Here is a 25,268-nt window from a genome sequence, read left to right as displayed (position 1 = left end):
GGTTCTTTGGTATATTTTTAACTATAGGTTGGATTTTTCTTGCATTGATTTTCTCCTGTGATTTTTCTATCTCCTAATACTTTGCCAACTCTTCCTACCAGGAGTTGGAGAGGCATAGACTAGATATGGTATGGGTATGTTTGTTTCTGTACATTTAACAACATATTGTGAATGTGTTGTGATAATTGGTTGCCATCCCAGCAGTGTGTTGCGTGTAGTGTTTGGTTGCAGTCATACTACATCCCTCTGCATGGCTTTTCCAGATCAGGGCACTGCATACATCCGCGCTATTTGTCTCTCAGGGAAAACACATCCATTATGTCCACAATATGATCGAAAAAGGCTGGACTGCACAGAATTTATACAAGGATGAGAAGATTTCTGATACACTTAAAGAATACTGACAACTTATTAAATTCTGTTTTGGATGAAATACCTTTTTCACCACAGCATGTGAGCACGACTTATCTATTGTCCCATTTGGAAAAGTCAATATACAGTGATGTATCTAGTTTGTGGGGAGAGTTTAGCAGCTATGAGTGTGGTAGTCATATATAAAGCTTTTCACAATAAATAAATCAGATATACAATTTAATCATTTAAATTCTATCATTGTTGATTAGAAATGCACTCATTCTTTTGCTTGCTGTTCTGAAACTCTTGGCCTGTACCAGCTTTCAGTCTGCTACTTGACAGATTAATAATGGCTGTTTGTAACTTTGAGTTTATGCTTTCTGTGTGCATCACTACCCTCGTTTGCTTTTTATTAATCACTATGTTCCATTTGCTTTAAATGTCGTGTTTGTCTTTGCACTTAAAACTACTGTGCAATATGCAGCATGTTGATTATGACATCATTGTGACAGTGTGACCTATGCAGACGCTTCTTCTGTGCATGTCAAGTGTTCCATATTGTGTTCCATCTGTGACCCTTGTCTTCATAGTATAATAGAGACTGTGATTAGGAAAGAAAATAATGTGTCTGTGCTCGGTTAGGAGAGAGAAAGACGCAGGCAGCACATGATGCTCATGAAGGCTGTGGAGACTCGTAAGAAGGCAGAGGTGCGTATCTGCTGATTCACACAGATGTTTCCTCACTAGTTTTAAATCTCTGTGAAATTTTCGTTTTTTGATGAGTCAACACTGTGGTAATTGAGGACCTAGTTTGTGTTTTTATATCAATATCATCGGGAATAATACGATCTCTTGGCTGCAGGAGAAAGAGCGTCTGAAGAAAGAGAAGAAGGATGAGAAACGGTTAAACAAGGAGAGGAAACTCGAGCTCAGACGACTGGAACTGGAAAAAGCAAAGGAGCTAAAGAAGCCAAACGAAGACATGTGTTTAGCAGATCTTAAGGTATTCACGCACTGTGGAGCTGTTGGCACATGTAAATCAGAGTCTCCGTACATCAGAGTCCGTACATATTACCACAGATAGTCTCCATCTGTGGAATACATGTATGTGGAGAGATTACAATTTCCACCAGGCATGTGTTGATGTTTTTTTAAATAGGAAATTAATCAGTATAATCACTGTCCGAGCTATAGGCATGAAGATTAGATGCTTTGACACATTTATGGTTTCATTGTTTTACTGTCACATACAAAAATAGATGCTTAATATCACTGAAAGCATCTATGTTTGATTAAAGAGAGCAGGTATAAGTCAAAGTACTGCCACCAAGTGGCTACTGAAAGCATAACAGGTTCTACTGATCAGATACTTGTAATCTATATATTGTGGACTTGTATTTATAACACATTTTAGCTAAATAGTCTGAAACAAGAAACACTTGGGTCAGATAGGTTCACAAATCATTTTAAAGTACAATATAACATTGATCTTTATTTTTTAATTTTTTCTTCAGTGTCTTCCAGAGTTATCACCCATCCCTGGTCTGGTCTTGCCAGGAAGCACCTTCTCTGACTGCCTGATGGTGCTGCAGTTTGTGCACAGCTTTGGAAAGGTCCTGGGATTAGACATGAATTTAAACAACCTCAACTTAAGTGTCCTTCAAGAGGGTTTACTTAACACCAGGGGCAGTATGGGAAAAGTGCAAGACCTGCTGGTGAGCATGGTTTCTTCAGCCGTGCGTGATCCTGGTATACCTGCAGGTCACAGGGTGAGTCTGTCAGTGTCAGTGTGGTATTTATACAGTTGTTGAATTGTAAATGATTTGTTAATCATGTTTTTATGCACACACATTCATACTGATCAGACATGACTTTTTACAGGTGTCACATTTAATTGCTTTGGACATTGACTTTCACCATTTCTGTAGCTGATGCAGAACCACTGCAGTAGTACAAAAGTAGAGTTTTGTTTTTATTCAATATATTTAAGGAAGAACTGACAGCAGGGACACTTTAATTTAATACATTCTGTATAAGTACATGTTGGCAACAGCACAACAGCTGAGCTGACATTGTTTTGTTTTTTACTAGCAGACTGCCTCTTCTCTGCTAACCAGTCAGAACACACTTTAGGTTTCTGTTCCTGTTCTGTTTGACACTGTAGTATACAAAAATACTTATTCTTCACGCTAAGTAGGTGAAGAAACATTTGTTAAACACACTGACTGAACTTATCAATATTTTTTCTTTTAGAGCAAAACCTGCCTAGGGGAACACTTGACTAATGTGGCGATCAACAGAGACAATGTGTCTGAGATCCTGCAGATCTACATGGAGGCTCACTGTGATCAGACAGAGTCAGCTGCTCTGGCCCTCAGTCTCAGGACTAAAGCTTTTCAGGCCCACAGTCCGTCTCAGAAGGCGTCCATGTTGGCGTTCCTTGTTAATGAGCTCTGCTGCAGTAAAGCTGTGATCAGGTGAGGGACCCGGTTACTTCTAAACCTCTCATATCTCACTTCTCATTTATTTTTGCTTATATTCACAACATAACAAAATTATGGAGAAGTGTTGTTAAATTTGTGTTGAATGAGCCATTTTTATTTTGTAAAATTGATTGCTTGCACTGTTTAAACAAGTGTTTCTCATGTGCCTGGAGCTTAAGTTAATCTCTTTGCCTGAGAGCGGAAAATAGTCACTTGTTTTATTCATGAGGGCTCAAATTTTGATGAAACAACAGATGTATCAAAATGAATATGACAAATCATGGTCTGATGGATAGTTTCAAAAGGTTGCATCAAACTATGTTTCATTAATCTTTCATTAGTACCAGCAACACTTTGAAAGGCATCTCCTGCCCGCTGCAGTGTGCTGCAAATGTATCATGCTAAGAATTGAAGCATGATTTTCAATGTTACTTTGCAGTGAGATCGACAAGAACATAGATCACATGACCAACCTGAGGAAGGATAAGTGGGCTGTAGAGGGAAAGCTCCGCAAGTGAGTACATGCTTCTTCCAAGTTGTTACCAGAAGGTTCTGTGCAAAGTTTTAAAAAATCTTTTTGTGAATAAATTAATATATATATTTTTTCCTCTGTACATTTCTGCGTTCAAAGACTGAGGAGCATCCACACCAAGAGGACAGGGAAGAGAGACAGCAGTGTGGGCGGAGATGACAGCCTCACCTTTGTCATCCCCACTGCCAGAAGCAAATGCAAGAGGAAAGAAGGAGACAGTGAGGAAGAGGAGGAAGATGATGACGACAGCGAGGACCAGAGTAGATGACGATGAGGAGGAGGAAGAAGATTCCCGGGGGAAAGAAAAGGGAAGAAAGCAGAGATGTGTGAGGAGGAGGTCAGTAACAGCATGATGGTTTTTTTAATGTTGCCAGCGGCTGAATCAAGCGTTTGTTATAGTTAATGTCAGTCAGTCCACTGGCCTCACACTAATGAGATCTTTTCATCCAGGACGACAGTGTGCACACCGCCAGTGTGGAGGAGCTGGAGAAACAGATTGAGAAAACATACAAGGTAAATTTCACCCACATTTATTTTTCTCAGGATGAGCTCTTTAATGAATTAAACAAATCCCATTCTACCTCTATTTACTGTCTCTTTAGCAACAGAGTCAGATCAGACAGAAGCTGCTACACTCCTCTCACTCACAGCGCTCCATGATGATTGGACAGGACCGCTACAAGAGGCGTTACTGGGTTCTCCCGGAGTGTGGCGGCATTTTTGTTGAGGGCATGGAGAGCAGTGAAGGTGAAAACTTATACTGAAATATACATTTGAATTGCTATGTTTGTTGTGCACTTTGAGCTGATTTTTTAAATGTTACTCAGGTTATGAAGAGTTGAAGGAGAGACAGGAAACGGCTCAGGTGATCAGAATAAAGGAGGAGCAGCTGGAAGAGACTAAGATGGCGGTGGAGTCCAGCCCAGCACCGAGCACAGACAGAGATACAGCCACACCAGAGAGCCAGCAGGACAAAGACAGTCTCAATCTCTTCCTCCAGAAACCTGGCTCCTTATCTAAGCTCAGCAAACTCCTCGAAGTGGCCAAAATGGCTCGATTTTCCAACATCAATCCTTACAACAGCCAGAACAGTAGCTCCGCTAATATCCCTTCCACTGCATCTTACCCCTCACATCCGTCCTCTCAGACAGGAATATCCCACAGCCCCCCGCCTGCAACCACTCTGCAGGGACTCGCAGATGAAACAGATACTTCAGGGCCATATCCGCTGTGTGCCCCCCAGCTCAAAGGCAGCCCCTGGATAACCTCCAGCCCCCAGTCTGTCCTTCAGGACGATCAGCTCACTAAGATACTGATGGAGAAGAGCAGCCAGTGGTTTAGCCTCCTGCCCCGCTCTCCTTGTGATGAGCTCTCGGCCACCTCTGGCTCCAGTCCCCCAGCCTCCTCCTCTTCTCCACACACCATGAGCACTAAATCCCCCTCCTCCCTCTCCCCTAATCCCCCAGCTACAGCCGGCTACAACGCTCCTGCTGGGATCAATAACATGCATTCTCCTGTCCTTCAGGTTGGTGGATAAGTAATGCTGTCTTCATCTCAGCAGCAATTATTTCCAATCATGTTGTGCTTTTTCAGAACAATGATGTGTTGCAAGAATTATTCCATATTACAAGAGGATTTCCTCATGTTGCAAAACCACGCGAAACTCCAATCTTTGTTGGAGCGATTGTGTTATACATTATGTATGTGCTAGTGGAATAAAATTGTGTGTGTATTCTTCCTCCCAGCAAGTAAAGTCTGGCATTCATCAGAGCGGACTGACACTGTGTGACGTGTCCAGTGCAGCGACAAGTCCCAGCCTGCCCTTCCCTGGCACTTCTCTACCCCCTGTGCTGGATCTGTCCTCCCAGCATGCGGAGGGTAGTGGGAGCAGGGTCTTACTCCTGGTGAATAACAACACTGTCAACAAGCTTGAGACCCCAGAGGCCCTGTGTGACAAGCCCCCTTGTGCCTTGTTCCCTGCTGTGGAGGCAGCCAAGACCCAGGACTACCCCAGACCTCAGCCTATCCCTGAGGGTAAGAATGGCTCACTGCCAGTAAGCACAAGTGAAATATGCTGGACTAAAGATAATCACTGCCCAGACAGTCCTGGAATACATGCTGTGATGACTGTCACTCAGCTTTACAACTTCCTTATGTTGCTAAAATTAAGCAATTAACAATACTTCTCTCTTTTGTTGGCAGAGATGCTGCACGGTTGGTGGCGAGTGTCAGACGTGCAGGAGCTACACAGTCTGGTGAAGGCGCTCCACAGTCGAGGCATCAGAGAGAAGGTCCTACAGAAACAGTTCCAGAAACATATGGAGTATATGACCCAGCTCTGTGCCAACAGCAAAGATGGTGTGTCCACAACTCCTCTGCTCACTTTAATTCTCTTTAATAAAAAACATACTGTTATGTGATCTTTTCATGTCACCTGCTCCCAAATTAATATGTATAAATATGTGGCTTTTCATAGACAGTCATTTGCTGTATTGTTTGTTTGTATCTGTGGGGGCAGCGTTTGATGTGGCAGAGCTGGAGAAACAGGAAGTGAGTGAGAAAACAGTGGAGAGTTGGTGTGTGGAGGAGCAGGCCATGGAGGTGGACATCAGCCTACTGCAGCAGGTGGAGGCTCTGGAGAGGAGAGTCGTCTCTGCCGGCCTGCAGATCAAGGTAAAAGTATCCTGCATGTTTGTCAACTTACAGCTCATACAAATACAAATATCCCAGATTAATTTTAGATGCAATTTCAAGACTATTTCTCCAGTATGTGCTTTACTGTGTCACCAAACACCATATTTCACTACTGTGTCCCTCAGGGCTGGATGCAACCTGAGCCCCAGTCAGAGAGGGAGGATCTGGTCTATCAAGAGCACAAGCTCATCTCGTCTCCAGCTCCCGAGAACAAGTGGCAAAGAGAAACCAGCCCGGAGAAACTCCCTGGCAGTGTGGTGCGTCGGCCTTACAATCCTCTTGATATAGCTGTCATGAGGCTGGCAGAGCTGGAGGGGAACATTGAACGAAGGTACCTACAGAGAAATAAACATTCAAATCAAACAGAATAATACCACTGTGCCTGTGTCTGTTTGATAAGTAGTTTGTAACCATGCATGATGCATCCCAGTCGAAAAAGTACCGACATCCTCAATGTGCAATGTACAATTTATCTTTACTCACTGATTTCCCTTAAGTCACTGATTGTGTATGTGATGCTGTCCAGTAATACTGCAGTCTCACTCTCTGTAACCTCTAAAGCAGTGAGGAGGAGGCGACTCCTGGGATGAGGTTGTGGCACAAAGCCCTCGGAGAAGTCCGCAGCTCGGCTCAGCTGTCGCTCTGTATTCAGCAGCTGCAGAAATCCATCGCCTGGGAACGCTCCATCATGAAAGTGGTTAGTGATGCCTCGTTTCTCTCGCTATCAAATATTTGTTTTGATTATGTCCATGCCAGCGACAGCCATGAACTGCAGGCGTTATGATTGCGCATTATCCGTCCGTTCATCTGTCCCATCCTCTTCTGCGTTGTGTTGTTTGTGACCCATTTTGAGACAAATGTCTAATACGATAAAAGTAATGACAAGTTTTATCCAAAAGGTCAATGGTCAATTTAACTGATCATCATAATATTCTGCAAAAACTGTTTTCTGGCCATTCTTCAGCACCGTAGCTCAGGAGGAGAAGCTGAAGCTGTGAGCATATTTCCCTCAAATTGACTGAATTGGTTAACAGGGACATGAATTCAACTCCTCAACAGTTTTATAGCTCACACTCCACAACGATACTTTCACACTGCATGGCTTCTAATTTCAATTCATTCAAAATAAAAACTGATTTATTTATTTTTGATAAACAATTATAGAGGCTACAGATGATAAGAAGAAAAATACACTAGCATCAATTTATAATGCACCATCACCAGGAAACAACAATATCAGATAAAAATACAATCTGCATCTTTCAATATGTCATAAATCTCTTTATTTATACACGTTGTCTTTGTTTGAATTTGTAACTGTTGGTGTTTTCTTTTGTTTCCAGCACTGCCACCGTTGTCAAAAGGGGGATAATGAAGAACTGCTCTTACTTTGTGACGGCTGTGATAAAGGCTGCCACACCTACTGCCACAAACCTAAGATCACCACAGTTCCTGACGGCGACTGGTTCTGTCCCACTTGTGTTGCAAAGGTAAACCTGAGACTCTTTTCTCTTGTCTTTCATTTAATAAAATCTCCTAGTCCACAAGCAGTGCAGATTTACGAGCCTCAATCTGTTCAACTGTCCAATGATATCTTCATTGTTCCACATGTCCACATCCATTTAATAAATCTGCACGTTATATGTTGCGCGTGGCTCCTCACCAGTCGTTTTTATGTCCGTCTTTCAGGAAAGCGGTCAATCCCCCTGGAGTAGGAAGCAACAGAACCGAACAGCTGGGGGAGGGAAGAGAGGCAGCGATGTAAAACGAAATAGTAAGCCATCTGTGGTGGGAGAGCCCATCAAAGAGGAGGCTGCCAGCAGCAGCAGCAGCGCGCCAAAGAAAGGTACCAAGGAGTTGAAGAAGAGGAAGGGAGACGACAGTCCGCCCAGCTCCCAGGCCAAGCTTGACAGCCCTGGGTCCTGTGCCAAAAAAGCCAAACTGGCCAAAGACGACACATATGGGCTGGAAATGTGCCGGTAGGTATGAACGCATTCTCACTGCATGGATAGAAAACTACATTTATCTCATCTCACTGTTAAAAACGCAAACAGTGGGCGAGTGGGACGTGACCCAAGGAGGAACCCATCAGATTAGATTTTGTGGTGGATGTTGTGGATTTTTTTTTTTTTTACTTTAACATTGCAAGAGAGGGTGTTTTGCAACATTTTGTTAATTTCTAAGAGAATGATTTATGGATCTTCGTGAAAAAAACCAGGACTGGTATTTATGAGCGTGTGCAGATACAAATAAAAATACAGATGTAAAGAATTTAACTGTGGTTTCGTAAGGGGACTGTTGTTGGTTATCTAGTTAGATGAGCTGCGATGACATGTACACAACCATCATCCTTGTTCACTTAAAAATCTGTTTCAAGCTTTTTCACAAACATTTGAAACTATATTAAAATCGTATCAAATTATATTTGTGGTGCAAAATGTTCAGCTTTGTCGACTGCTCACTCCTCCAGAGTTCTGCTGGCTGAGCTGGAGGCTCATCAGGACGCGTGGCCCTTTCTCACTCCAGTCAACCACAAAGCCGTACCCGGGTACAAGAAGGTCATCAAGAGGCCCATGGACTTCTCCACCATCAGAGAAAAACTCACCAATAACCAGTACGTTTGTGTTACTGTTGTTAGAGTGTTGGTTTTTAAGATGCATGTGCTTTCTATGTGTATTTTATGTTCATACATCCTTTATTTCAATTACATTTCTGATATGAATGCTGCCTCTGAATTACAATTAAACCATTTCCAATCTTTGCAGGTACTTAAATTTAGAGACATTCATCATTGACGTCAACCTGGTTTTTGACAACTGTGAGAAATACAATGAGGACGATTCAGAAATCGGACGAGCCGGACACAACATGAGAGGATTCTTTGACAAACGATGGACTGAGCTGCTGAAGTAAAACAAAAAAATAAAATAAAGAAAATCACGTGTGCTACTCTCTACATATCAAACTTCATCTTTGGTGTCGGAGGCCTTCTCTTCACCTGTGACACTAGATCAGTATAGAGCTGTAATAAAACTGATGTGCAATGTGAAAGGACAAACACTCCATGGATCAGTATCTTCAAGTGCAATACTGTTTAGTTCATGAAAATAGCTCAACGTTTTGTCTGGGAATCAAACAGGTCATTGACTCTTTCTTATCATCAGCACTGCAGTATAGCTTTTTGTATATGTGTATTTATTTTTCATATTTATGTTTGAGTCTTTTCTAAGAAACGGAAGGAGATGGCACACAGCTTTAACTACGTCTAAAGATTGTTTTATGGACTACTGAACAAGCCAATCAAGAAAAAACAAAAGTTTACAGCATTTACTTGTGACTACGGGGTCCAGCAGTGCTACTGTTCTGTTTAAGTGTAAAAATATACGGAGGTTTACTGTCACATGTATAGTGTTCATTTCTGTCTTTATTTACATTTCTAAAATGTATAGTGTACATATACTGAACAGTCTCTGTGGATAAGGATAGTTGTAGCATTTCAAACACTGTCTGAACATCCACTCAAACACTGCTTTCCTCAGTATTGTAGTGCCTGACCTCTGAACGGAGTAGTGCATTCGTCTTTCTTCTTTTTCTATTTACAGTGTGTGTGTGTGTGTGTGTTCTGTGTGTGTGTCCTGCACAATATACTGTAAGAAAACCCCTTACACAAAATGCAAAGTTCTCTGTGGTGCATCGTGTTTGATCTCCGAGCTGTTCCTTTAACCAGTCTTGTCAGACGTCCTGCGGACAGACGTGACACCTGCGCTGGGCTTTAATCCAGCGGGGAGTTGGACGGAGTCACGGTCGGCTGGAGGCGTCTCCAGACAGCTGCAGTCAGAAGACTTGGAAGTAACTGGATTTTACTATGAATATTATGAAATTGGTAGCAACTTTTGTAGGTATATTATTTTTAAATGGTGGATGTGTGGCACAGATAAAATAAAAGTTTCTTTTCCAGAAGTAACACTATTATTAAGCAGAATCTCAGCCTTTTTAGCTTTGAAGATAAGTTTAACAATCATTTAAAATGTTATTTTAAGGACGCTTACTTAAGAATTTACTTTTTTTTTCTATTTTAAATTTCTCTTCACTGGGAAGTATTTCATTTATTATTTCACTCCTCCCCTGCTGCTTACTTGCATTTCACAGCTATAGTTATTGGGTAGAATAAAACATGATCAACAAATAAAATACAAAGTGTAGTTTGAGATCTGATGATGTAACAGAATATAAAGGAGCTCAAATCGGTTCAGGATTCAGATTTAAAATAATTCTGACAATTATCTTAGTATTTAAGATAAAATAATTATAACAGGACTTTTTACATTTTGGTTCTAAGTCAGCGTATCTTACAGACACTTATGGGGATATAATAAAGTTACGCTACTTAAAATAAAATGATTTCAAGGTGTAAATGGACTAAAAGGACAAGCTCATAAACATGCTATAAAGGGTTAAAAGTATCAGTGTCAATGAAGGTTTATTGACTACTTAATTGATATTTTGAGGGATTTATGTATTTGAATTTTTTATACTTCATACATATACACCACTTCATTGTGAAATATTCACTCCACTGTTACTGCTTACTTTAATTTCCCAGCTACAGCAATTGGGTAATCAGAAGGTTGAATTCTGAACATAAATGATCAACAGATGAAATGTAATATATTGTTATGGTTATAATGTAAAGTAGATAAAATCAGCTCCACTGAAAAGAGCCACTCTGTGTTGTGTTGGGTTTTCATACTTTCTGATGATCACCATATTTAAAGATAAAATAACTCATGGACCTTTTGATTTGGAGTTCAGTAAAAATAATAAAGTGAAATCCCTTCACTAAAGAGGTCAAACTGTAAGAAGAAGTGAACATTGTGTGGCTGAGGATCACGTGACTGATAACATCTGAGATAAACACTTTATAACTGGGTTGAAACAGGAAGTCCATGTTCCTTCTGAAAGGCTCCACATCCGCCTTCATCCCTCTGACAGCTCCCATCAGCTGTTTGTCTCATATTAGATCAGTGTGCGCCCCCTGGTGAGTGAACCTCCTCCTCCTCCTCCTCTTCATCATGGTGACATTAGTCCACACTCTGCAGCAGCACACAGACGAGCTGAGCTGCTGCTGCTTCTCTGCGGGCCTGCTCGCCACCTGCTCGGCCGATAAAACCCTCCGCGTGTACGACACGGCGGATTTCTCGGAGCTGCCCGGCTCTCCTCTGTCCGGACACGGCTACGGGGTTCACTGCTGCTGCTTCAGCTCCTGCGGCCGGAGCCTGGTCAGCTGCTCCACGGACGGGTCCATCGTGGTGTGGAACCCGGACACAGGTGAGGCGGCCGCGGAGCTGCAGCACCCGGGCCGCAGTCCGCTCCGGGTGTGCGCCCTGGCCCCGGACTCCTCCCTCCTGCTGGCCGGAGCCTGTGACGGCACCGTGGCCCTCTGGGACTTCTCCTGCAAGACACTGCGCAGGTACAAGGAAACCCACATCCCCCAGCTCTGTGCTTAAAGTGACACTTCAAGTATTTAGTCACAAACCATTCATCATATCAATACAATCAAAATATAAATCTATATACATTCATCATACTGTAAACAACTGCCCAACTATAAGTACTTAAAGGTACAGTGTGTACGATTCAGGTGAAAGGGATCTAATGGAAAGAAGAAATTGAATATAAAATAATCCTAGTGATGTTTTCACTAGTGTTTAATAATCTAAATTGTACAAATTGTTGTTTTCTTTACCCTAGAATGGGCCTTTTATATTAAAATACTTTATATTTACATCGAGAGTGGGTCCTCTCTACGGAGGCCGCCATGTTTGTATACAGTAGCCCAAACTGGACAAACTAAACACCTTAGTGTCCTCACCTTTTTTATGACAACTGAAGGATACCACAGGTTCTCCTTCATGTTTTGAAGGGGAGGACGAGGTATGAGGGGTATTCAGCTGCAACATGCAACTTCACCAAATTCTACACACTGGTCCTTTAAGTTATTTGTCAAGTCAACACCCCAAGCCTATGGAGTCTGCTGTGTGAGTTATGTTTGACTATTTCAGTGCATCAACAATTAAAAAAATTATAAATTAAAATAAAAGATTATTAGTTCACTGTGATATATGACAAATGTTTCGTATTTCTGCATAAAAAAATACAAGTTATTAATCGATTATCACATTAGATGCAGTTTAGTTTTATGTCAATCAACTGTTTGACTGATCAATTGTCTCAGCATCAGTGTGAATGTTTGCTTTGGCCACATCTGGTACAACCTTCATCAGCAGATGGAGACATCCCACAACGACCATTCGGTTCTGCCTTGATTTATATTGTTTTGTAAAACTTTTAATGGTGAACTTGATCATGTGCCATTCATTATTTATGTCTTCATCAGAGTGAGCAGAGCACAGACAAAAACACATTTAAAGAAAACCCAAATTGTTTTAATTTAAAAGGAAATACTGCATTAATGTTGTACCTCATGTCTCATAGTAAGATGCTGTTTGGAAAAGTTTAACATATAATCATTCATTAACTGAACTCATCTTCTAAAGAAAGATTAAAGTTATTTCATGGCTGCATCAAATTAGGTTTAAAGTAATATTACTGCTTTCAAAAGAGACACATGGGACTAAAGAACATGAAACACAATCACATCAATGAAGCTGATGGACTAAGTTAATAAAACGGTGTCCTTGTATGTGCAAAATCATTTTGTGAAGATTATCTTCTAATTCCACATCCTGACCCTCATCCCCTCAGGCCTGATCTGTCCCTACACTCTCACAGGTCATGTTAAACATCACAGTCTAATCCAAAGTTGTTTTTAAACTGGATCATGTTGTTCTCTCTACTTCACTCCCTTCCTGTTAAGTTGTGTCGTTTCCCGCACAGATGCAGTTCAGTGAGCGAGGCCAGTGTCGTGGCGTGCTGCTTCTCCCCGTGTGGCCAGGTCTTCGTGACCGGCTGCACCAACGGCGACCTTAAACTGTGGGACGTGGACATCAGCCTCCTGCACGCCGAGAAGGACGCCCACGACCTGGGAGTCACCTGCTGCAGCTCGGCACCGCACCTCAGACCTGGTCAGTTCAGAGAGCTCAAAGGGTCAATTCAGTCAAATTACAGAAACACACATTTCTCCATATATTCACATGCATACAGATATTTAGTATTTTTGTGCAACAATTTTTTAGAAAATATTTGCCTCTTGTGATTTTTGCTGCCACATCAGCACCGTTCCTTTCTCACCGGTTCTCTGATCTGAAGTGAAGAGTTGAATCCTTGACAATTCAATATTTGGGTTCATGTTGTTTGGAGAAAACACTGTCACTTTTACTGAGCAACAGCGCCCTCTGCAGCCTCATGTGGTGATTCATTCTGTTAGTCGGTTTCCTGTAAAGAAAGAACTAAATCTATCAATGTGTTGACCGGGGCTCTGACTGTGTCGTCCCACTTACTGAACTGAAACACAACTGAATGGTGGATATTATCCATGATTCACAGTTTCCTCAACTAGAGGAGCTGCTGTTGTTAAAAACAACTTTACTTTGACCTTGTGTTTGTGTTCCTGTACTTATGTCTTTGTGAGGACCCTTTAGACCCTACATAGTGAGGACACTCACTTTTCCAATGGGCTTTTTGAGGGTTAAGACTTGGTTTTAGAGTTAAGGTTAGAATTAGGGTTTAATTTAGGGTTAGGGTTAGGCATTTAGTCCACCAAACTCTGTTTAAGATTCTTCATATTTTAAAGGTTTCCTTTCTGAATATTGGAGAGAAACTCTTTAAGGAACTATTTCAGCAGTAGTTCCACTTTTACAGCTCTGTTATTCCCGGAAGATCCAGTTCTCTCCTGTTTGTCTCATATAAAATATAAAATCCACTCAGCACAAATTAAGTTTTCACGGAGAGCAGATGGTTGAAAACAACCTGTTGCACACTGTCTTGAATCAAAATGTTCATTTTATGATGTTGATTTAGAATTAAAAGCTCATAAATCTTATTATGAAAACCTGATTCTAATCCAAAGACTTTATCTATGACACTTACTGTGTAAAAGATTCATGCTGCATCCTGTGCATTTATTCATGTTTGGTTATTAAACTCAGTTAAGCGTGAATATTGAGGTGTGTGTGTGTGTGTGTGTGTGTTGCAGACGGCTGCTGTGTGGAGTTTCGACTGGCCTCCTGTGGACAGGACAGCCAGCTGAAAATATGGATTGTTTCCCAGCTTGAAGGAGCAGGTACGAAACCTCCGCATGCTCCCTCAACTGAAAACTCCCATCACTCCATCACTGGAGAGAGAGAGAGAGAGAGAGAGAGAGAGAGAGAGAGAGAGAGAGAGAGAGAGAGAGAGCTTTAACCTTGAAATCTCTGCAGAATAGAGGAATTTTATTAGTGTGTGGAATAAATCAGCTGCAGACTGAGTCATTAATAATGCATCACTTTAAGACATTCTCCTGCAATACAGAAGCAGCAGAGGTGTGTGTGTGTGTGTGTGATGAGTTGGGAGGAGCGTATATCCACTCTGACATTCATATCTTGTACGAGCGATCGCAGTAAACGTTGTGTGTTTGCTCTCAGGTTGCGCCACCTGCTTACAGACTGTATGTTGGCGTCTGTGAGAACGCCATGTTGCACGTTCCCTAAGATGTGTTGCCGTGGTAACAGGCGTTTCTGGGGAGGATGCAGCGTGTCCTGTGTTGTGACCCTGCTGGGGTCCGTGGGGATGTTTTCTCTCTCTGAGCAGGTTGTAGAAGGACACAGAACAATGTCTGCCCTCGTTTACTTCCTTTAAAACACTGTTTTCCACATGTGTCTCTGTGGAGGAGCTTCCCTCTGAGAGATGTGAATTTATTTTGTCCAAGCGAGAGTGTGTGCACGTGAAGCAGGGGAGCTGGTTTGAAACTGGGATTTCTGTGTTTGCTGTTGATGTGGAACATTTTTCTGGTCCCTGCCATGGGCCTGATATTTAGATGGCTGCATATCCAGATGGAATAGTTATATTCCGGAGCTGTTTGGAAGCTCTGTAGATCTGATCTTTTAAAATATTGTCAGTCAAATCTTTTTCCTATTACCTAGAAGCATAAGTAGCCTCACACATTAGTTTTATTTTGATATCTCACGTCCACAATGTATTTTGTCTGCTTTATTCATGTAGTTCAGTTTCTTTTCTCCATCCTCACCTGTGTTTGTTTCACATCGCCTCATGAATATGCATGAAAATAACAAATGATCTGTCCACACACTCTGGAAACAGTTTTTTCTCTAATGGAAGTTTGATTTAAGACGTTTGTTTACAAACTGATAATTTAAACACTGCTACAGACCAATTAGTTTTGGCACAAACAGTAGAATTGGATGCACAGTGGTGTATTTCTTTGAAGTGTCTCAGTATCTCAAGCTGTGAGAACCACAGCTTTACTGCCCGGAAGAAGAAGCTTTTGTTTCCCAGCAGCTGTCAGCAGGTGGCACCGCTCCGAGCCAGACAGGGAAGAGAGCTATTGATAAAAAAGAAAAAGAAAAAACGTTTTGGGTTGTCAGACTGTGGGGTGGGGGTCCAGTCGATGATGCACTGTGAAGTGTGTGTGTGTGTGTGTGTTGTTACGAGGGACTGAATTTCAGTATATTTCGACAAATTGCAGGAGGCCGCTGGTTGAACAAATAGACACAACTTTGCTATGACCTTGTGTGTGTGTGTGTGGTTTTGGTATTACTCATGTTGTGGGGACCTAAATCTGTTTACACAGTCATATTATGGAGACTTGTCTTCCTTATTGGGACAAAAAGCAAGTCCTTGTGACTTAAATCTAGGTGAAGACATGTTTTAAGGTTTAGGCAAGAAGTAACTATGGTTAAGTTTAGAGGGGGTCTGGAGAATTCAATGTAATTGCGATGTAATGTCCTCTGAAGTCATAGAGAAACGACGTGTGTGTGGGTGTGTGTGTCCAAGTGTTGTTGTGAGGTACTGAAATTTAGTATTTTCTGACAAGGTTGAGCTGAACAAATCCAGAAACAACTTGACCTTGTGTTTGTGTTCCTGTACTTATGTCTTTGTGAGGACCCTTGTTTAGACCCTACAGAGTGAGGACACTCACTTTTCCAATGGGCTGTTTGAGGGTTAAGACCTGATTAAGGGTAAGGGTTAGGATTAAGCATTTAGTTTGTATGGTTAAGGTTATGGAATGTATTCAGTCAATTAGTGTCATCATAAGATAGAAGTACAAATGTGTGTGCGGTGTGCGTGCGCGCATGTTGATGAGGGACTGAATTTTGTGTGTGTGTGTGTGTGTGTGCGTGTTTTTTTCAGCCTGGGTGATGAAGCTCCTCCACACTCTCACCAGTCATTCGGCTCCAGTTCTGTCCTGTGCCCTCTCCTCTGATGGTGACCTGGTCGTCTCAGGGTGAGAAGACACACTCCCCACAAAACACATCTGAATATTGTCCTTTGTATCCGTCATTTGTTTTTTATAATTTACTGTAAAACCATCACCTCCCTGGGATCAGATAAAGTTTGAAGGAATCTCTCCTCCCTGGTTCTCTGAGCTGATCTGTGGTGCTGCTGTTCCCTCAGTCACCACAGGGGGAGTGTGTTTTGTGTGTGCAGCTTTTGCTGGGTCCATAATCTCTGCTCTGTTTGTGGCCCTTAAACAGAAACATGTGAAAATGTGTTTTTTATAACAACAGTTATTCTATAATGCAAATGGCTGCATGTGAATCCTGCGAATGAAACACTTCACTCTCCAACTCCTCAACAGTTCAGTGGATAAAAGTGTTGCAGTACATGACGCAGTGAGTAAAACACAGAGAACACTCACATTACGTTGCCATCAGGTGGTTTTAGAGAAAATGGTTTAAAAACAACGATTTTCCTGTTTCCTCCATGCTGCTTCGTTCACAGAACGCGGGAGCCCTGCTCCACACTCTGAAACAGCACGACAGGTGAGCGGCCTCCGCTGCGGAATCTCTGCAGACAAACACAATCACAATCGGATTCCCAGTGTTTGGCATCCAAACGTGTGATTTTTGCTTGATTAGTTTTCCTCCCAGAAGCCCCGGGTGCGGTGACGCAACAGGCCGCGGTTCGGCTCCGCTCGCCAGTCAAGTCCTTGAAGTGGCACCGCGGGCGGGCTGCTTTGAAGTGTTCGAACGGGTTTAAGATACTGAACGATCTAAGACTTGATTCAGATTTATTTTTTTTATGAAGAGGAAACGTGACTTTTAACGCAGATCTCTTCCTGTGCAAGTTTCTCTCTGTCACACTCACACTTCACATGTCTGCCCCCCTGCAGGTATGTGACCGCTGTGGCTCTGTCTCCCACCATGCCGTGGATTGCAACCGGCTCCATGGACAGGACGGTGAACGTGTGGAGAATAGGAGATGGAGACGGCTTAACTGGTAAATGCTTAACAGGGGGGAGGGGGGGGGGGGTTCAGACTCCAACAAACGCGCAATCACTCCTCTTTTTAAAATAGGCCCTTAGCGGCGGCCTCAGAGCCCAGAAGCCGTTCGAAGCTTCCCCTCAAAGAGTCGTTCTGGGAGATGTCCAGCGGGACAAGGCTCGTATTACATGTGTGGTGGTGTCTGGCTGCAGCGTCTCGAGGAAACTACCGCTGAGCCCGGGAGAGCGGCTGTTATCGAGGTGAATCCTCTTCCAGCCCGACATGAAAGAAAAATATTTGGAATAGAAAATGAAAAGGTGCAATCGTCAGACATCTGGAGGCCTTGAAGCTTCATCAGGGAAGCTCCTCCATCTGCCATCAGTCAGCCCCATGTTGACAAAGCAAATTCCTCCTCAATTGAGGTCTGACTTTCTCCCTCCCTCTTTCTCCTACTCCTCATCTCCCTCTGTCCTTTAATCTTCTCTTTCTTTCTCTTCACATATTAAACTTATTCTCTTTCATGTTCTCCTGCAGCGGCTGAACCGAGGCAGACAGAGTGCCAAGGTAAATAAATCCATTGCTCTGTTTTGCCCTCAGAATTCTTCATTCACAGTCGTATTTGAGCTCAAAAGTGCTGCGTCTCAATTTCAATTTTGTGTGTGTGTTCGTGTGTGTGTCCAGTTCTTTTGAAATAAGCTCATTATTGGGTCAGTGTCAGCAGGAAGTTAATATAAGTCTTAGTGCAGGTGTTTAGATCATTTCATGTCCCGATCCACTTTTCATTTCCCGCTTTTCTTCCAGTCTCTGCCAAGTAGGTTATGTTTTTTTATGCCTGTAACGTGATTTCCACAAAACTGGGGAAAGGTTGGATGTGGGCCAAGAGAGGATCCATCAAACTTTGGCACAGATCTGTACAAGGGGGGGGGGATCCAGGGTTTTTGTTTTTACTTTCTTAAACATTGCAAGACATGGCGTTTTGTTTTTTTTACATCTTCACCAGTTTCCTATCTGTAATAATTTATGGATCTTGGTGGAAAAAAACAGGCGTATTTAACAGACTTACATCTCTGAGTGTGTGCAACTTGATTGGATTTCAGGGGACTCTTGGGTCTTGCATTCACCTGAGTGCCATTCTAGTTTTCTCTATGTTGCATGTGATGGAGAGCTTTCCCCATGATTTTGTGTTTGTCATGTTGGTCCACTGTATATCTACATACTGTAAACTGTGTTGTGTGAAGCCAGAAACAAAACGCTTCAGTTCTGGTGAAGCCAAGAAGAGAAGTTTCACTTTACCCAAAAGAAACATCTGCCATTATTCTTTCTGTCCACGCCGACAAATCCCATGAAAAGACTAAAACCAACAATTGGTTAATCTCTGTAGTTTTACCAAACCCATATATTCCTACTCTATTGTTAAATAATGCAGTTTATAGTTTCAGATCCAAAGAGGCTGTGTGATATCCTACAACAGGATTTTGGTTTTTAGCCATGTTAGAGCCATGACTCTGGGGATCACAGTGTCAGTCCACCAGTTTGGTCCTAAAAATATCTCAGCAGCTATTGTTGGACTTGCACTGAATTTTCATCCACACAAGAACTCTTGATTTAGATTTACTGATGATGTTTCCATCAGCCTCAACTGTGATCAGTTTAGTGCCGATTAGCATCTGTTTCTAGATGATGTTCCATGTTGGTTTTCACAGGGTTAACACTCAGTTTTTAATCCATTTTAACACAAGGCAGCCACACGGAGGAATTCTTGGACATGGTGTCAATTAGTTTGGAGCTGACGCAGAGAAAAACATTCAGTAAACATGAAGTTATTCGAAGCAGGCAACCTTTTATTAGGTTTAATGACTAAATAATAGTTATCCTGGAGGGCTGTTGTACCACCAGAGCACAATGACCGGCCGCCCCTCCGTCAGAACATGAGACTACAGCTCTAACTCTTATTAGTTCACAGGCTTTGGTGACATTACATGACTTCCAGCTCCTCCCAGCTTCAGCCTGACTGAAGATCTAATCAGCAGCAGTGATGGAAAACATGTGTTGTAGACGGGGCCGTAAATTAAAAGCAGTGGGATACTGTACATCTTGAAGTTTTCAATGAACTGAGGGTCTGAGCTAAATGCTGCTGCTCCATGTTTAGTTTGACCACGAGGTACAAAGAATGAATCTAGACTGGGCTCTGCTGTGCAGACGATGCTTATTAAAAGAATAAATTCATTGCTGGCTTTGGTCTGTTCATGGGATTCGTTGACAGTTAGAAAAATAGACAATCACCCGCCTCGTCCTCTGAGCTGTGAAGAATGGAGATTATGGAGAGAAGCCTTGTTTGTGCATCTGTCTGAGTAATTAAACCAAGAAGGCTGAGCCGTGAAGCTCTGAGGTTTTCATGTTTCCATGACTCAGCCTCGCAGACTGGGAGACTCCACACACTCCCAGGCAGAGCTGGTGTTACTCTGCTCACTGTCATGCAGATCCAGTGAGTGGATGTGTTGCATCTGTCGCTTCAACAATTTGCTCCAGACTGATCTCAGCGACTTCTGGGTGCATCAGCCACGAGCGTTTCAACCGACTTTGAGGGCCCCAGGCACAAAATGTTTATGTGTATACAAATAGATAATATTAAATTATTAAAGTTTGAGTAAAACTCAAACTTACCTCTAAATTATGAAGCATTTGGCAGAAAGTTAGTGGCCTTGGGTCTTACTAGGTGTCCACACACCTCATTTTCAGACATGAACTCCAGTAAATGTCCGGACACTTGAGACTAGACATTTTCGGCAGTTTGTCTTTGACGTGGAACGCAGTAGGAGATTCTCCGGTCCAGACATGATCATAACAATAGGAACATGTCCAGAAGGTCCACGCGAGGGGAGGAGAACACATTAGCATTCTCACATACAACCCCTCAGGAGATTATGCGGAGTTCACTGCACGTCTATAAGCCACTATGACTTCATTACAGTCTGACGTACAAAGCCGATCATAGAAGTTACGGAGGTTCTCACAAAATTGTTGCTGCTGTGGATTCAGCCGTTCCAAGGGGGGGCCCCTCTCAGCCCGGGGGGCCCTGGGTAATTGCCTGCTTTGCCTAACTTGTTGCAGTGCCCCTGGAATCAGCTCGAGTTTTAGCATTCAGTGTTTTTACAATTAATCATGAGATTTAATAATACTATATTGAGATATTAAGGATGGATCAATCAGAGGCAGGAATATCAGTGCCACCACAGGACATGTTATAATTTGAGTGAAGGTTGTTTCTCTTCTTTCTCAGACATGGGGGCGATCAAATTGCCTCTTGGCAGTCGAAACAGAATTTCTTTTGTGAAGGAAAAACATGCATGGACTGTGAAATGTTAGAGGCAAGAGGTGAGGGTGAGAATCCCTCCATGGGGTGAGCGTTGTAATGAGCTACACCTTCCAGTCTTCAGGGTTATTTGAAATGCTTCCAGTCTTGGGCTAATGATGGGCGATGGGAAGCATGCGGCTGCTGTGAGGTGTCATCAGCAGGGCCGAACACTCCGGGCCGGTTTATCTCAGCCTGGCGTGATGAACGACGGCTGCCCGCTCGCATGGCGTCACACTGAAGGTTGATGAGCTGCATGCTGGCTCCGTCTGAAATAACACAACCCCGGCTTTCATTTTCTTCCCTCTTCTTTTTGATCCCACCTTTGAGAGGACAGGGATGTGTGCATGTGCATGTGTGAAGGTTAATTATCTCCGATCCCGCCGCAGAGGGAGTGTGTCCATTTTTCTGCGGGGTGTCAGGGAAATCGTTTGTTTGCATCAGATACGTTTTTGCTGCCAGAGACGGGGGGTGTAATAGCCGAGCACTTCCTCCCTTCCTGTTGTGTGTTCTGCAGGAAGGAAGTTGCCGGGTCACTTCAGGGCGCTGCTTGCTGATTGGTCGGAGGAGGATGTGCAGACTTGGCTGCATGAGGAGGGACTAGAGCAGCTTGTCGCAACTTTAAAGCCAACAACATCGATGGGACCGGAGCTTAGCCGGCTGAACAAGGAAACAGCCTCAGAGCTAGGAATTGGTGAGGATATAAATCACAGTCACGTACATTAGTGTACACACACACACACACACACACACACACACACACACGCTGGGATTCAGTGTTTTTCTGGGGATTTACTGTTGATCCTAAAACATGACAAACCCAAATTCAATAGCATGATATAAGCAGCTTTTATTGAGGCTCTGATTTATTTTTTCCCAAAATACAGATCTGACTTATTGACATGAAGCTGCAGCGTTTTTTGTCTGTTTAATCACAAATGATGCAGCGAGGACAGAAGCCCACACGATGACCTTTACGTCACAAACAATTATAATCCCTCTTAAAATAAGATTAATCCACGCTGGGCTGCACAGGGTCTACACTGGGGGGGTGTCACTGTACAAAACTGTAGAAATGAAAAATATTTCTCTGTGCGGTGGATGGACATCAACAACCCCCCAGGGCACACGATGTGAATGTTTTAAAGGAACATCTTACACTTATTTGCCTTTAGATCACTACACTGTGATCGTAGCTTAGCATTAACACCTGAGCCTGGCTAACTATTTCCACCTGTCTTCAATCTCTATGCTAAGCTAAGCTAACTCACTGCTGCCAGAGATGGTGTCTGTCAGTTTAGGTACTTCTTATCTCACTGATGTTTGTTCAAGTTCGTTTCTGATGAGTTTGGTTTTAATTAGTTTGGTTTTAATTAGTTTGTTGATGCTTAAAAAAAAAGAAATGGGGTGAAACATCATGATTGACAGCTGAGACTGACTCATGATTGGTCGAACATGTGAATCAGCAGGACCTCGATACAGAGGCTCCATCCCCCATTCGCTGTTGCACAGACTATAAATGTGAAAGATGGCGGCGTTCGCATTCCAAGATATTTTGGTTTCATTTCTGGTTAATGGGCGTGAAGATCTGTGTGGACCATCTTGATTTGATATTTCAAAAATGGGGTAACACATCATGATTGACAGCTGAGACTGACTTGCAATTGGTCGGGGGTTTGTATCAGCGGGACCTCAATACCGCGGCTCTGTGTCCCAGACTCCGTCTCCAAATGACGACATCAGCGGAATATTTTGGCTTCATTTCTGTAAAGTGGGAGGAAGTGGAGAGGCATTGTGCATCTTTATTTACAGTCTAGGATCATCATCATTTACAAACTACAAAGTTCAGCTTAAGAAATGGTCTCTTGCAGTTCTTCACCATATAACACACAGTTCTGTCTAGAAAACGACATCAGGTCAAAAATATGTATGACGTCCTCACCGCAGATTAAAACCTGATTATTTTCTGTTGAAACTCCCTGGATTGTAATTTGTGTTCTTGTTGGAGGCCTGAGCGTTTTATAGCTCGTGTTTTAACTCTGGTAGTTTCAGCTAAGTGCAGTCTGATTTGAATTCTTATTTTCACACACAGCTTCGAAGGGAGCGAATCAAACAGTTCACACACTGCATCTAACCCACAGAAGCTGTCGTTAGTCTGATTACAGGTACTGTGTGTAATCACGTAACAAGTTGCATCACATCCCGCCCCTTAATCAGGGTAAAAAAAAAAACGCCCTTTGGCTGTTGTTTGCTTTAATTGTCTGTAAACACTGTTTAAAAAAAAAAAAGTCAACTCATCCTCCACGCTGCTCCGTTATGCAAATCATGGTTTTATGGAATGGGAATTGCTTTTCTGTGTGTTTTCATTAGCACAGAGCGAGGACAGTGGAAACAGCAGATTGCCACATTTCCTCTCCGTTCTGTGCCCTGCAAGTAACAACTATCATTTTCCTCCCATGCTGTTTGTGTGAGTGTAGACACACACACACTTAACCACACACATACACAGCAAATTTGATTCCAGCGCACTTTCCTTGATGAAATATTCATGAATCTTTGAGTAAGGGGAGGAAAAAAAGTTCCTCTTGGATATAATTCAGTGTATCTCCGAGGAGATGGCTGCCGCGTCTCATCAAATTATCTATCTAAATGTAAAGTGGACGGTATCGTACTAATGGCTCGTTCTACCATGAAAGATGTGGGAACTTATGGAAATCTCAAACCCTATAGAGCTGTAAGGAGCAGTTTTTCCCGTCCTGGAGTCATTTCCTGGATTAATTAAAGCACTTAACGGGTTCAGCGTGTTTCACTGAGGAGAGATGTTTTGAATGAGACGAGGTCTCTTAAGGACTTCAGGAAAAATGTCACTGCGGCAGCTCCCATTCGCTCCATCACCGGCCCCCACCTCTATGACGCCACACGCAGACACAACCACTACTCATGTGGCCGTAAAGGTCGTCCCTCCGATTGTGGCTGGTGGTGAAATTTGCAGCCGAGGACAAATTCAAAGGGTGATGCAGTGGACAGAGACGTGCAGCTGTCGGCAGAGCGACTTCTCCCTGATTGGACCCTTTTGGACTTTTATTCTCAATTAGAACAATGAGAGGTGTTTGAACCAAAAGCTACATAAACTCAGGGGGAGACATCAACCCACAGTGAGTGTGTCTGCCTCTTTGTCTCAGATTGAGCAGGAGCAGAGGTCCATTTGTATTCCTCCTCCCTTTTGTTTGAGCCTGTCAAGTGTTTCACAGAGGAACACTGAAGCCACACGTCTCAGTGGAATCACATTAAAGCAGCACAGTGAGTCGTTTTACAAGGAAAACCAACAGGTTAAATGTTGGATACAAAAACCCTTTTGTTTCAATAAAGTTTAAGTGTTGGTAGAAATTGCACTGTGTGTGACATAATTCAACGACCAGAATACTAAACACGGTTATTGGTTTCTCAGAGTCGGTGGGCCTCCGCGGTCGTCTCCTGAGGAAGATTGAGGCCTTGAAGGCAGAGCAGAGCGGTTCAGACGCTCCTGATGAGTTTCTGTGTCCAATCACCAGAGAGCTGATGAGGGATCCAGTCATCTCTGCAGGTTAGACGGGAAAAAAAGTGAAATGGAAAAAGGCAGTGCCCGTTGATTCTTTCTGTAGACATCTATACGTTTTCTTTATCAACATACGTTACTGTCTCAGTGTCTTCAAAGTGTGTGTCTACCTCGCAGATGGGTATTCCTACGAGCGGGAATCCATCGAGAGCTGGATCAGAGGCAAGAACAAAACCAGCCCCATGACCAACCTGCCCCTGCAGACCACACTCCTTACCCCCAACAGATCTCTGAAGATGGCCATCACACGGTGGAAGTCGAGTCAGTAGGCAGCAGCTCGTTTCAGCTTGTTTGTCAGAATCCACCCAAAAGATACTTAATCATTAAAGTAATTACTGATATAAAGTTTTGTTCAGGGTGACGCTCAAGAGTCAATTTGAAAGAATAATCTGAATGTGAGGTTTAGGATAAGTTGATGGTAAATAAGATGGTAGTCTTATTTACTACAAATGAATATGCCTGCCATTTTTCAAGGCAATATATTGTATCGTATATATATATTTATATGTAATCAATACCGTGTATTTTTGATGACACTCTCACTTGTAACAAGATGTAAGAAGTGTAGTTCAATAAGGAATAAAATTAATCACTGTTGAAATCAACTTACTAATGTTAGCCTGTGGCCACTGTAGTAAATCTTCATCCTAAATTAAATCTCTAATCATTGTCAATGTAACATCTGCAGGAAAAATAACAAACTCTCATTGAAGACAGTGCTGCATTTGACAACACAGATCACAAGATTCTGGAACAGAGACTGGAACATGTTATAGGGATTAAAGGAACAGAGCTAAGATGGTTTAAGTTGCACCTATCAGATAAATCTTAACGACTCTTCCATGCAAACTAAAGTTAGTCATGGAGTTCCACAGGG

General features: G+C 42.7%; 2 protein-coding genes across 2 annotated transcripts in view; both read left to right on the top strand.

Moving 5' to 3' along the window:
• LOC117755342 (bromodomain adjacent to zinc finger domain protein 2B) overlaps positions 1–9,741 on the top strand; it is a 45,473-nt gene extending 35,732 nt beyond the window's left edge. Inside the window, 22 exon segments of the mRNA XM_034575052.1 lie at positions 102–128; positions 997–1,062; positions 1,217–1,357; positions 1,869–2,123; positions 2,608–2,831; positions 3,277–3,351; positions 3,469–3,631; positions 3,633–3,662; positions 3,665–3,706; positions 3,820–3,882; positions 3,972–4,116; positions 4,197–4,321; positions 4,574–4,894; positions 5,115–5,403; positions 5,572–5,727; positions 5,888–6,042; positions 6,189–6,394; positions 6,625–6,760; positions 7,407–7,553; positions 7,753–8,042; positions 8,534–8,677; positions 8,829–9,741. Of these exon segments, the coding sequence (XP_034430943.1) occupies positions 102–128; positions 997–1,062; positions 1,217–1,357; positions 1,869–2,123; positions 2,608–2,831; positions 3,277–3,351; positions 3,469–3,631; positions 3,633–3,662; positions 3,665–3,706; positions 3,820–3,882; positions 3,972–4,116; positions 4,197–4,321; positions 4,574–4,894; positions 5,115–5,403; positions 5,572–5,727; positions 5,888–6,042; positions 6,189–6,394; positions 6,625–6,760; positions 7,407–7,553; positions 7,753–8,042; positions 8,534–8,677; positions 8,829–8,976 (3,348 nt within the window). The 3' untranslated portion in view covers positions 8,977–9,741.
• A 1,155-nt stretch (positions 9,742–10,896) lies between these two features.
• On the top strand, positions 10,897–24,980 carry LOC117755345 (WD repeat, SAM and U-box domain-containing protein 1-like). Its single transcript, XM_034575056.1, has 11 exons — positions 10,897–11,533; positions 12,961–13,148; positions 14,219–14,305; positions 16,372–16,465; positions 16,820–16,853; positions 16,963–17,003; positions 17,354–17,460; positions 17,979–18,008; positions 21,314–21,490; positions 24,245–24,379; positions 24,509–24,980. The coding sequence occupies exons 1-11, from the start codon at positions 11,136–11,138 to the stop codon at positions 24,658–24,660; spliced, it is 1,443 nt and encodes a 480-aa protein (XP_034430947.1). The 5' UTR covers positions 10,897–11,135; the 3' UTR covers positions 24,661–24,980.
• The last annotated feature ends 288 nt before the right edge of the window (positions 24,981–25,268 follow it).

Source organism: Hippoglossus hippoglossus, chromosome 21 (assembly GCF_009819705.1).
Source record: "Hippoglossus hippoglossus isolate fHipHip1 chromosome 21, fHipHip1.pri, whole genome shotgun sequence".
Classification (NCBI taxonomy): Eukaryota; Metazoa; Chordata; class Actinopteri; order Pleuronectiformes; family Pleuronectidae; genus Hippoglossus; species Hippoglossus hippoglossus.
The sequence above is the reverse complement of the archived record's forward strand: the minus strand, read 5'-3'. Positions and strand labels throughout refer to the sequence as shown.

Bases quoted from the DNA above. Each gene is read 5' to 3' on its own strand.
- LOC117755345 (XM_034575056.1), top strand. From the start codon at position 11,136: ATGGTGACATTAGTCCACACTCTGCAGCAGCACACAGACGAGCTGAGC. The intron at 13,149-14,218 runs GTCAGTTCAGAG...TGTGTGTTGCAG, and splicing joins GGCACCGCACCTCAGACCTG to ACGGCTGCTGTGTGGAGTTT. The intron at 16,854-16,962 runs GTGAGTAAAACA...CTTCGTTCACAG, and splicing joins GTGTTGCAGTACATGACGCA to AACGCGGGAGCCCTGCTCCA.